The sequence below is a fragment of the Eptesicus fuscus genome, chromosome 21, assembly GCF_027574615.1.
Source record: "Eptesicus fuscus isolate TK198812 chromosome 21, DD_ASM_mEF_20220401, whole genome shotgun sequence".
Lineage (NCBI taxonomy): Eukaryota > Metazoa > Chordata > Mammalia > Chiroptera > Vespertilionidae > Eptesicus > Eptesicus fuscus.
Window position 1 is genome coordinate 26,678,250 of NC_072493.1, and position 12,759 is coordinate 26,691,008.

The 12,759-nt window shown below is 54.0% G+C and overlaps 1 protein-coding gene across 1 annotated transcript in view; it reads right to left on the reverse strand.

Moving 5' to 3' along the window:
- CRISPLD2 (cysteine rich secretory protein LCCL domain containing 2) overlaps nt 1-12,759 on the reverse strand; it is a 69,631-nt gene that overhangs the window by 9,072 nt on the left and 47,800 nt on the right. The window contains exons 13-14 of the mRNA XM_028142909.2: nt 10,389-10,464; nt 3,257-3,390 (exon numbers count right to left, since the gene is read on the reverse strand). Of these exons, the coding sequence (XP_027998710.1) occupies nt 3,257-3,390; nt 10,389-10,464 (210 nt within the window). The remainder of the gene's footprint in view (nt 1-3,256; nt 3,391-10,388; nt 10,465-12,759) is intronic.

A 12,759-nucleotide genomic window follows, 5' to 3' on the forward strand; every position in this document is an offset into this window, starting at 1 on the left:
CCTTAACAAGCCTCTTCCTTGTCCTGAAAGGTAATCTATCTAAGGCTGTTTCTTATGATCAAGTTGGCTGGCACCGGAAGGTATGCCATAGGGAGAAGGGCCACCAGTTTCATCGGACACTTACTATGAGCCACGCCCATGAGCCACCAGTAAGCGCTTTGCACATACCGTCTCATTCATCGTCATGGCAACCATTGGATGCGGCGGGACCGCGGCTGGGGGAGACTGCCTACCCAAGGACACACAGTGCAGCAGGGTCCCAAACGCCATCGGCCCTACGTGCCCTCTGGCCTAGCCTCTTCCCTCCGTACATGCAGGGTGGACCCTGTCATCTCGGTGCCATGGACCCAGCGCAGGTCCTGGCACACTGCGTGTAGTAAATGAAGACTCTTAATGGCAACATGTCAGAATCATGTACAGTGTTGACTACGTGTGCCAGGGACACGGTGCCCTTCCATCACCCTTACAGTAGCGGTCCTCGCCCTCCAGTGTGCCTCAGCACCCCCGGAGGGCGGGTCACAGCCAGCCGAGCCCCTCCTGGAGTTTCTGACTCGCGGGTCTGAGGTGGCCCGAGGATCTGCTCTTCTAACCAGCGCCTGGTTGACTGGGACGCTGCTGGCCTGGGGAGCCCACAATGAGTTCCCCAAACCTTACCACCACTCAGGGGGTAGGAGCTATCATTTCCCCCTTTACAGGTGAGGAAACCGAGGCACAGAAAGTGGAGGAATCTGCGCAAACATCATCACAGATTCCAGCCTGTAGGATGCGGGGTGTGGGGCAGGGAAGAGTCCAGGGAAGAAGGGGAGCAGAGTCCCCGCTATGGGGGCGCGATGGAAGCTCACTAACCCTTTCTGAAAGCCACTAACACCTTCTGAACACTGCAGCGGGCTTCAGCCACGTTGGGCCTGGGCAAGGCTGCCTGGCTGATGCTCATAGTAACAGTGGCCATTCAGGTGGGTCCCTGGGGAGAGAGAATGAATGACGGGCCTCCCTGGGGAGGGGGGCGTAACAGTGAACAAGAAGCCCATTCTGGGACCCCGTCTTGGTCCCCTGCCCTCCCCAGACACCCACCCTTTGGAGGCCACACAATAAGCCCTTTTGTAGCCCTGGGAGCTGCGGCGATGTCCTCAGGATAGTACAGGCAGAGAACAAAGGCCGACCCACCACGCCGCTTTCTCTTACAGAGCTCGATAGATTGGTGTCCTGGGATTTCTTCCCAGCCTGGCCAGGAAATTCCACCTCATCAGCGGCTTCATTTCCCTCCCGTTAAATCAATGGAATTTCCCTTCATTAAGCTTTTCCCAAACAAAGGTTGCAAATGCTGAGGGAGAAATTGCATGAGCAGTTAGCTGTAGCTTCCGGGGCTGAGGGCAGTGACTGTGCAGGGGCCCCTGGGAAGCAGCGTGTGCGATTCCCGTCACCGGGATTCCGCAAGGTCTTCACACACAGCACCGCTCGGAGGCTCAGCGCGCTCTGGGAGGATTGGGGGGCGGGGGGGGAGCGGGAGGATGGAGCCATGAGACCTTAAGGTTCAAGGGGCCTTAGCGCATCTTGTGTTCTTGATTTTATACACCTTTTCTAAAGAGGGCCCTCAAGTGTAAAGTCTTTAGCATTCCCCTGTGTTATGGGCTGAATTGAGCCCTGTCCCCAGTTCACATACTGAAGCCCTGACCCCAGCACCCTCAGGACTGTACTTGGAGATGAGGCCTCTAAAGATGTACTTAAATTAAAGTGAGGTCATTGCGGCAGGTCCTGCCCCAGTATGACTGGTGTGCTTGTAAAAAGAGCTGGGCATCATCTCAGCAAATCCCCCCACCACCCTGTGAGGTAGAGACTATTGTTATCCCCATATCACAGGTGAGAAAACCGAGGCTCAAAGAAATCAGGCGGCTTTTCTAGGTCACAAAGCTGGTAAGAAGCAGAGCCTCCAGACTCTCCACTCTCATTTATGTAACAACTAGAGGCCCGGTGCATGAAATTTGTGATGGGGGGCGGTCTCCCAGTCCCCCAGTCCCTCAGCCCAGCCTGCACACTCTCCAATCTGGGACCCCTTGGACATCCCTCTCACAATCCGGGACTGCTGGCTCCTAACCACTCGTCTGTCTGCCTGCCTGATTGCCCCTAACCACTCTGCCTGCCAGCCTGATAGCCCCCTAACTGCTCCTCTAACGGCCTGATTGACACCTAACTCCTTCCCTGCCGGCATGATTGTCCCCAACTGCCCTCCCCTGCCAGCCCACTAGCCCCCAACTGCCTTCCCCTGCAGGGCTGAGGGGACTGGGGGACTGAGGCTGGATGAGGCAGGGCTGAGGGGACTGGGTGCTGCAATCTTGTGGCTGTGGGTGCCGCCATTTTGTGAGGGCATGGAAGTCAATTAGCATATTCCCTCTTTATTGGCTGTGGGCGCCGCCATCTTTGTGAGGGTGTGATGGTCAATTAGCATTTCCTCTTTATTAGATAGGACATGTAAGTACATTATTATGGAGCCATATCAAACCACTATATATATAAAAGCCCAGCGACCGTTATGGTGGAATGACCAGTCGCTATGACGTGCACTGACCACCAGGGGGCAGATGGTCAACGCAGGAGCTGCCCCCTGGTGGTCAGTGCATTCCCACAAGGGGAGTGCTGCTCAGCCAGAAGCCGGGCTCACGGCTGGCGAGCGCAGCGGTGGTGGCGGGAGCCTCTCCCGCCTCCAAGGCAGCACTAAGGAGCAGTGAGCCTGGCTTCTCAGGGATCAGGCCTAAGCTGGCAGGTGGACATCCCCTGAGGGATCCTGGACTGTGAGAGGGTGCAGGCCAGGCTGAGGGACACCCCCGCCCCCGAGTGCACACATTTCGTGCACCAGGCCTCTAGTGTAACTATAATTTGATCCCACTGTTTGTGGGGGGCGGGGGAGACAGGCACACATGCACACATGCACACATAGAAAAGGGACCACAGGGATAGGGCACCAAAAATCTAACAGCAACTCCCCCAGGTGACGGGTGACGGATGGCTGTTTTCCTATGGACTCCTCTGATGTTTCTAAATTTTCTAAAAAATCATGCATTGGTAATAGAAAGAGACAAGCTCTTACTCTGAAAAGAGAAAGGAAGAGGACAGTACAGGCTTCTTCTGGGTGTTCTGGTAAGAACGAATGCACGTCTGCCCAAGTTTCATCTTAACGGGCACCGTCCTGGGCCCTCTGCCGGGCCCCCCAGGGGCACCCCTGCCGGCCTTGGGTGTGGAGAGTTGAGGAGCGCAGTCCTACCTTTCAGACTGGACCCCGTTCCTGAGCGAGCCCACGTACGTCTTCTTTTTATCGACGGGCATCACGTCCACGTAGCCCCCGCTGTCGTTCCTGATGACTCCCGCGTGCACGGCCGTCTTACAGATGCTCGAAGTCTGAAAGCACAGGAAGAGCTGTGGTCAATGTCAAGGGGTCAGGCTCCAGGGTGAAGGTCAGCCTCCTGCTGGGGGTCAGCCTCCTGCTTGGTGGCCATGTCAACCTTGAGGAAAGGACCATCACTACCTTGATTCCTCAAGTGGTCTCTCCAGAGAGACCTGCCATCATTTGTTCATTTGTTCATTCATTCATTTGTTCAACAAATATGTTCTGAGCATCCACTATGTGCTGGGCACTGTCCTAGATGCAGGGGGACTCCACAGGGAACAAAACGAAGACCTTGCCTTCACAGAGTGAAGGGAGACAGGTAAACAAATACAAAAACAAGTGACTCGGGCTATGAACAAATAAAACCAGATCGCGAGATAAAATGACTAAGTGAGGGGCATTTTTAGGACGGTTAATCAGGGAAGACTGTTCTTAATGGGCCATTTGCACTTAGATATGAGTAACAAAAAGGAGCCAGCCACAGCCATGGGAACATCTCCGGGCAGCAGAGCATCCCAGGCAGAGGAAGCAGCTTGTGCAAAGGCCCTGGGGCCCTGTCCAGGGATCAGAAAGAGGCCTGGGTGGCTGAGTCAGGCAGAAAGTGGCAGGAGAGGTGGGAGAGGTGAGCAGGGGCCAGTCACGTGGGGCTGTGAGGACCACAGGGCGAGTCTGGGTTTATTCTAGGTGCCAGGGGGGCCGCTGGCTTTCAAGCAGGGGCAGGGTGTGCTGTTTTCCACAGTCATCACGTTGTCCAATTCCTGGGTAATAAAACCCTTGAGTAAAACGCTCATTAGGGCCTTAACTTATCCAATAGAAAAGTGGGTTGGGTTGTCTGAGAGTAATGAATCAACACTTCTCAAATTCGTCCAGGGGTGGAGTGGCTGGTGTTTGCTAAAGATGCAGGCTGCTGGGCCTCACCCTACCTACAGATGCAGAATCTCCCCAGACAAGGGCTGGTGGTTCTGAGGCACACTCCAGGCCAAGCATGGTAGGTAGCACCCTCATGCCTCTTCTATGATCCTCCCAGCTCGCCTGTGCTAAAACCCCACACTCGCCGTGGCAGCGGGTCCCAATCTTCACAGCAACTCAGAGCATCTTTTCCTGATGACAATGCCTGGACCCCTCCCCCTCCCAACCCCACCAGTTCAGTTGCTCTGGGGTGAAGCTCAAGACTCAGTATGGTAAACATGAGTGAACTTTTGGAAAGAGGGGGATACTTGTTGGTAGAAAACAGAGTCACCCGGAGAATGGCCCCAGCGGCATCTAATGATCCACTCAACCAGGCTGATGGAGTCGGCTGCTCAGTCTTGCTCGGCAAGTTGCCAACTTAAAGATAAAAAGTCAGCCCTAACCGGTTTGGCTCAGTGGATAGAGCATCGTCCTGTGGACTGAAGGGTCCCAGGTTCGATTCAGGTCAAGGGCATGTACCTTAGTTGCAGGCACATCCCCAATAGGAGGTGTGCAGGAGGCAGCTGATCGATGTTTCTCTCTCATCGATGTTTCTAACTCTCTATCCCTCTCTCTTCCTCCCTCTCTCTTCCTCTCTGTAAAAAATCAGTAAAATATATATTTTTTTAAAAAGATAAAAAGTCAGACCCGACACCACTAGGCAGGAAGACTGACTCCAAGGCCTGCCCTCACTCACGGCCCAGTGACCTGTGGCCACCACAGGGGCTCGGCCTGTGGCCTGTGGGCTCCGTGTGGGGCGAGGGTGGACAGGGTAGACGGGGCCAGGTTAGCTGTGCTTTATGCCGTCCTGTGGGTGCATGGAGTGGGGGACACAGGCCCCTGCCAACCACGTCCTGAGTGGGAAAACTTAAACATGCCATGCAGGCTCACTCCGCAGGAGGGAGGGTCTGGGCTTTGGGGTAGCTTCATGCCACCCCGCTGCACAGTACGGGGGACCCCGTAATCACTGTGGGGCGACTGAGGTCCCAACCGCGGGTTAACCAGCCAGCACCTCCTTCATGAAGAGAGCAAGAGAGGGAAGAAGACAAGTACATTCCACGTGCAGGGGGTACCAAAAGGAGTCAACCTCACAGCCACGGAAAGGAGTGCGGGGGAGGGGGAGGGAAGGTGCTGTGCGATGGACAGAGTTTCAGATTTGCAAGATGAAAAACTGCAGCTCTAGTACCTGACGATGTGAACATAGTCAACACTACCCACTGTACACTCACACCTGGTTAAGGGGGAAATTTCACGTATTGTGTAGTTTACCACAGTTAAGAGAAAGAAAAGGGAAGAGAGGGGGAGAGGGATAGAAAGACAGAGACAGAGAGAACGCCACGCCCAAGCCTAGAGAACACGTCCCTTCCAGAGCTAAGCAGCGGCCCCCTAAGCGTGGTCAGCCGGGCTCTGTCCCCGGCACGGCCCGCCACGTTTCTCTGTCCCCCTGTCCTTACCATTGTCCCTGGCCCGTCTGTGTGTGGAAGATGTACCCTGAACTGGTCGTTGGACGGGACAAGCAACCCACCTAGCAGGTTCCCAACACCAGACATGAGAGGATGGAGTGATGCTCTTGAGAACTGAAATCTCACTGAGCTTATTCCTGCTCAGAGCCCGCAGCCGTTCAAAAGCTGCATCGTGCCCCCCTCTCAAGGGATCTGCCCTTCAGATCTGCCCTTCAGCCACTGCCTGGTCCTTCGAAAAACCAGGTCGTTCCGGAGAAGTTGCTGGTTTTGCACAGGAAGAAAAATGCTTCCTGCAGAAGGCCCTGGAAAGTTAGCTTGCTGTTAAAAAGGTGGAGAGTGCCCTGGCCGGGTTGCTCAGTGGTTAGAGCGTCGGCCTGCGGACTAAAGGGTCACGGGTTTGATTCCTGGTCAATGGCACGTACCCTCGGTTGCAGGCTCAATCCCCAGTCTGGGTCACAGTGCATGTGGGAGGCAACCAATGGATCTCTCTCTCCCCCCTCTCCCTCTCTCCTCTCCTCCCTCCCTTCCATTCTCTCTAAGAATCAATGGGAAAATACCCTCGGGTGAGGATTTAAAAAAAAAAAAAGGTGGACAGCCCAGAGCCCACGCACATTCATACTAAGTGCCGGAGACCTGGACTTCTTGCTTCCCATGACTGGTTTACCTGGTTTCCCTGAAGGCCAGTTTCTTAAGTCCTGCCCCTACACATCTCATCTTCTTCAATAAATAAACGAACGAGGGCAGGTTCCTTAGCCCGAAGCGGCCCGCAGGGGGTCTGTGAGGCCCTGGAGGTGCAGGCAGAGCTCTGGGCGCCTGGAGGGCCAGCAAGAACCTTCCCGGGGCCGGTGCTGAGCACAGGAAGCCCCTCCGTCCCAGGCAAACCGGGGCAGGTGTCATCCTGTCACCACCCCCAGGGGAAGGACCCACAACTTTCCAGTTCTCAACAGGGTCTGTGCCCTCGAAGCTGAAGCAGCAGCCCCGTTGACTGCCATCTCGGGGCGGCAGGGAGACGGGAAAGAGACGAACAGGATCGGACGCCTCTACATCCACGCGGCGGGCGAGCTCTGTCAGTGAGCACGGCGCCCTTTCTGCTCTCACCGGCAGCGATCTGGCATTTTTTTCTTTCTCTCCCGGTGTTGCTCACCCTGCCACCCGAGTTACCAGAAGGGGAACCTGGGGGCTGTTTCCAGGGGGGACCAACACCCCTGCTGCCCCGCCTCGGCCCTCCTGCAGGCCCTGGCTGGGGAGCCGGGCGCGTGACTGACTGTTGCCAAGAGGCGGTGCCCTCCGGTTGTGTGCCCTCTGAGACTGGCCTTTCCTCCGCCCCGAGGACTTCCGGATGCCAGAGGCAACACGGAGCCGTGGCCAGGCCTAGGCCAACCTCACACCCACGGCGGCTCTTTCTCACGCGATAGGCCCAGTGTTCGTCCCTTATCTGCACTCACATCTTCGTCCCCGAGGCCGAGCACACATTTTCTTCCCCTTTCTCCCCCCTCTCCCACACCTCTCCCCTCCCCGAGCTTCCGGAAAGGTACAGGTTGTCCCTTTTCTCCGCGCAGGGCCCCAGTGACACGAATATCTGAATGTTTACTGACAGCTGTCCTCGGCAGGATCTGTCTCCGCGGGGCTGGGGGCCACTCCCACGTTGCCCTCGTGGCCCTGGGTGACCTTGGTAAGCCCCAGCGTCTCTATTTTCTAATGTAAAGGGGGGATCAGCTACAGCTTTGAGCATCACCAAGGCAGGCCCTGTTCCAAGCGTTTCACATGCACGGATGCAGTCAGCTCCCGACAACCCTGCAACGTGGGTGTTATCCGTAGTCCCTCCTGACAGTCGGGCAGACGGGGGCTCGGGGAGGTTAAGTGGCAAACAGCAGAGGCCCGACCGTCCCCCCAGAGCCAGCAGGCTGCACCCTCTGCTCAGGGGCCACCTCATCGACGGGCCATTGTGCAGATTAAGTAAGATCAACGGCTGATCGCAGGCTTGCACACAGTAAGTGCTCAGTAGATGTGTGGTAACCAGACAAAGGCCACCACCCTAATCATCACTGTCACGCTCGCTATTGTTGAAAATTATCAAGGGACGGTCATCTCTAATCCGTGGTCCTCTATGCAGTTCCGGACCAGTCTGTGCGCATCACTAGGGACTCTGGCTCTACCCCAGACCCACTGAGTCAGAAATGCTGGGGCGGGGCCCGGAAGTCTGTTCGAACAGCCCTCCGGGGATTCTGATGCATAAGTATAAGAACAAATCCAACCACCGCGGAGATAGGGAGGACAGATAAGAACACTGAGGTTCTGCGGCGGGGGAGGGGGGGAGGGGGGGAGAAGGATGGGGGGCAGGACAGGGCTTGCCCACCATCCCCCAACTAGTAAATGCCACAGGTGGGGCTTGAACTCTTGTCTTCTGACCCAGACTTGGTGCTTGGGCTACACCCTGATGCTTCTCCTGCCTGCAGCTCACCGCAGAGCGAGGGGTCTGCCAAGTACTCTGGGTGAGCAGGCAGGGACTGCAGCTCTGTGAGGCCCTTCGAAGATCTGGAGACAACGCTCCCAAAATAAATCTCTTAGCTAAACAGACATTTTCCAAAAGACATCACCATTTCCCAGAATTCAGAGTGACCTAGAAACCAAGGCCAGAAAAGAACCTCTGGGACGGAGGTAGCGTTCCTCCTTCCCTCCCCCTGCCGCTTCCCGCCCTGCCTCCTCCTCTCTGTTCTTTCTCCCTTCCCTCCTTCCTTCTCTTGCTTTCTGAAGCGCTGTTTCAGTACTGACCCCTGGAGTATCTTCGTTTGTTTCGTTCTTCAACACACGTTCATTGAACCCTTGTCGTGTGCCAAGCTCTGTCAATGAGCGCTGTGACTCCCACATCACAAAACTCTGAAGAATGAGTCCAAGCCTTCACACCGGCTTCACCCACATGCCTGCCGCCATCAGTGTACCTAGGGGTGCAGGTACACTCAGGCACCACAGGATGGAATGAAGAGAGCCGAAGGCAAGACACGCCTCGTGGCATCCCACGTCGCCATGTACTAGCTTGTGTGATTTGGGGCAGGTTCTGGGACAGGTTATTCTGAGCCTGACTTTTCTGCTCTGTCAGATGGGGGGTGGGGGGGTAACAAAACCTGGAGGTGGTGTTTTCAAAGACCCTAAAACATGGGGAAAGGCAGCTTTGTGTTATTACTCAACTTATATCAAGTTCTTGTATTTCTTACCCTTTGGGAAGGGCTTGGTTTTTTTAGGCGTTTAGCTGCTGTCTTGTTTGGTGCGTGTAGACTTAGTTTTCATATCTTCATAGATACATTTTTTGTGTCATTGCAAAATGAATCCTGTTGTCCCATTCAGTATGCTGAACCTTCAATTCTGCTTTATAGGATAGAAATATTGCCACTCCTACTTTATTTGTTCGCTGCTTTGTATTTCGCTGGAATCACTTTAAATCATTTAAAAATCAAAGTCTCTGTCTTTTGTTGTTGTTTTTTTGTTTGTTTGTTTGTTTGTTTGTTTTTATCAAAGTCTCTGTCTTTTAATAGCAGACTTTGGTTCAGACATTTAGTATAATAATGTGTGTGTGTGTGTGTGTGTGTAATTTTACTCCCTTTTTAAACTTTTAGAACTCAGTGTTGGCTAAGCAGTTTTTGAGGAAAAACAATGACTCATTTAAAGAGGAAAGAAAAAAAGACAGGAAAGCGTTGGCCATTCGGCTGCTCTGACCTCGTAGAACTCAGTGTCCTTACCCTCGCAGGGACCCAGAACACACGAAGGCAGATGAAGGCAAAGACGGCGATGGTGTGTGAGCGAGAACCACAGAAATGAAGATGAGAAGCAGTGGAGTGAAAATGCTGGCTGGGGATGATGCGCGGTGCTAATCTAATCACGGAAATCCAGATCTAGAAGATCCCCTGGGCTAGAACGCCCGAGCTGGCTCGTTTAACGGTGCGGTAAATGACTTGGCAAGATCATGCAGACTGCTGGGCAGAGCAGCGGCCCTGCTCACAGCTGCCGGGTCACCGTGTCCCTAAGCCCTGGGCAGCTGGAGGATTTACTAAAGGAAAATCAGGCTGAAGCTTCCTTGCTAACGTTAGGAGGGAAATATGGAAGAACAGGCTCCAGTATAATCAGTGGTTATTAACAAGAAGAAAATTCGTGTGATTTGTATTTTCCTTTGTGTGCTCATAGCTCAGGGTAGATACCCAGCATAAAAGAAGTGCAGTGAGCAGAGTGGACCGGTATCTCGAAATGCAGCAGGAGAGCCGGAAAGGTCTCTAACTACCGGGGAAGTGAAGTATGGGACACATGAAAGCTTTCGGGTTAAAGATGCGTACCCATCCATGGGGAAGGCAGGATTCAATTTACCCAACTATGAAAACGTGTGCGGATGGGGCGGCACTCCTGCCTCTGGATCCAGACGCGCCCAGAGGCAGCCGGACAGACAGCCCTGTAAGTGGGAAACTAGGGCAATGGTTGCAGAAATGACTGGTCTAAATTTAGCGGGAGGCCCAGGAATGAGATCTCGGGTTTCTGGTATCCAGACCTTGGAATGTGGTTTCTGAGGGTTTAATGGGCTTTGAGAGGTGGTCACTGGATGCCAGCATACTCACGTCTGCATAGATGTTGGTGCCAAACACAGGAGCCCAGTAGGATGGCTCGTCTTTGCAGTACGCCGGACAACGAACTCTGGAAAACAAGAAGCGTTTGTGTGACGGTCATGGTCAGCGGGAAACAAAACTTCTTGAGAAGCAGCTGGCCCTCTTCCTTTGAATTTCAAGATGTAAGTTCTTAGATGGAAGGCAACTATCATACTGTTTATTCTTTAAAAAACAAACAAACAAAAAAACAACAACAACAAAAAAAACACTAAAGCCCTGGCTGGGTGGGTCTGTTGATTGGAGCATCATCCTATACACCGAAAGGTTGTGAGTTCAACCCCTGGTCAGGACACATACCTAGGTTTCGGGGTGTGTACAGGAGGCAACCAATTGATGTTTCTCTCTCACATCGATGTCTCTCTCTCTCTCAAATCCATAAACATATCCTCAGATGAGGATTAAAAAGAAGAAAAAGAAAAATATATACTCCTCCCCCTCTGGCAGTGGTAAAGATATGTTTCCTCTTCTTAAATGGTTCATACAGAATCTAAAACCCCCGTACAAAAAGACACTCACTCACAGCACGGTGAGAGGGATCGATATCGCAGGGAGGTGAGGGGGGGACCGTCAAAGGTGGTCCCTCCCATTCCTGGGTGTGGGCCAGTTCAGACCGTGGGCACATTATGGAGATTATAATCAATAGACTTTTTAAAGGTCACTTCCCTGTGCGGGGGAGGAAAGGGTGGAGGGCCCTCACCTCAGTGAGTCACAGACTATTCCAGGGAGGGGGCGCCGATAACCTGAGGCGGAAAGGCGTGACACCGCTCTGTCAGCCACCACCTCCCTGCCCTGGGCACAGGGGATGAGGAGCTGCCTGGAACTGGAGATGGGTGGGCCCAGCAAAAGGCAGGAACTTCCCTTAAGAAAAGGCCTTTTGTCTTGATCTGGAACGGTGCACCTCAGCTGGGGCCCAGGGAGGAGAAATCCAAATGTGGCCCGGAAGCCACCTGGGCCCAGGACAGCAGAATCTCGGGAGGGACAGCAGCCGGGCAGGAGTGAGGAGGGCGCAGGGGTGGCAGAGAGAAAGAGGGTGTGTGCGTGTGAGGGATTTAGAAAAAGAAACCAGAATTTAGATAAGAACGTTCTTTCCTAGATCTTCTGGAATGGCAGGTCAAAGCCTACGTTCCGCATACGTGTACTATGTCAGGTTTTTCTTCTTGTGTTCTATTTGGTTGAGAGCATTTCCTTCAGCTTCTCTTTAATATTTGGGGAAATCTACTAAGAGGTTGTTGTCTCCACTTGATCATTTGGTGGGGGGAGAGTCAGAACGGTGGTGGTGATGGTGATAGTGATGGTGATGGTGATGGTGATGGTGATGGTGGTGGTGATGGTGATGGTGGTGGTGGTGGTGGTGGTGGTGGTGATAGTGGTGATGGTGATGGTAGTGATGGTGGTGGTGGTGGTGGTGATGGTGAATGTGGTGATAGTGATGGTGGTGATGGTGATGATAGTGGTGGTGGTGGTGGTGATGGTGGTGATTGTGGTAGTGATGGTGATGGTAGTGGTGGAGGTGGTGGTGGTGATGGTGGTGATTGTGGTAGTGATGGTGATGGTAGTGGTGGAGGCGGTGGTGATGGTGATGGTGATGTGGGTGGTGGTGGTGGTGATGGGTGGTGGTGGTGGTGGTGGTGATGGTGGTGGTGGTAGTGATGGTGATGGTAGTGGTAGAGGTGGTGGTGATGGTGATGGTAGTGGTGGAGGTGGTGGTGGTGGTGGTGGTGGTGGTGATGGTGGTGATGGTGGTGATGGTGGTGATGGTGGTGATAGTGGTGATGGTGATGGTGATGGTAGTGGTGGTAGTGGTGGTGGTGGTGGTGATTGTGGTGATGGTGATGGTAGTGGTGGAGGTGGTGGTGGTGGTGATGGTGATGGTATTGGTGATGGTAGTGATGGTGGTGGTGGTGGTGGTGGTGATGGTGAATGTGGTGATAGTGATGGTGGTGATGGTGATGATAGTGGTGGTGGTGGTGGTGATGGTGGTGATTGTGGTAGTGATGGTGATGGTAGTGGTGGAGGTGGTGGTGGTGGTGGTGGTGATTGTGGTAGTGATGGTGATGGTAGTGGTGGAGGTGGTGGTGGTGGTGATTGTGGTAGTGATGGTGATGGTGGTGGTGGAGGAGGTGGTGGTGGTGGTGGTGGTGGTGGGAGCCTGTGAGAGAGCCTCCAGAGGAAGGCGAGTAGCAAAGGGGAGGAGTCAGGGCCCCCTGTCCAGTCTCCAGCCTCCTGTCCCTCACCTGCTCCCTCCGTGGGCTGGACTCTGCTCACACCTCAGGGGTTTCCACCTCTCAGTTTTAAGGTCTTTCCCTGGGAGAACCCACAAGCT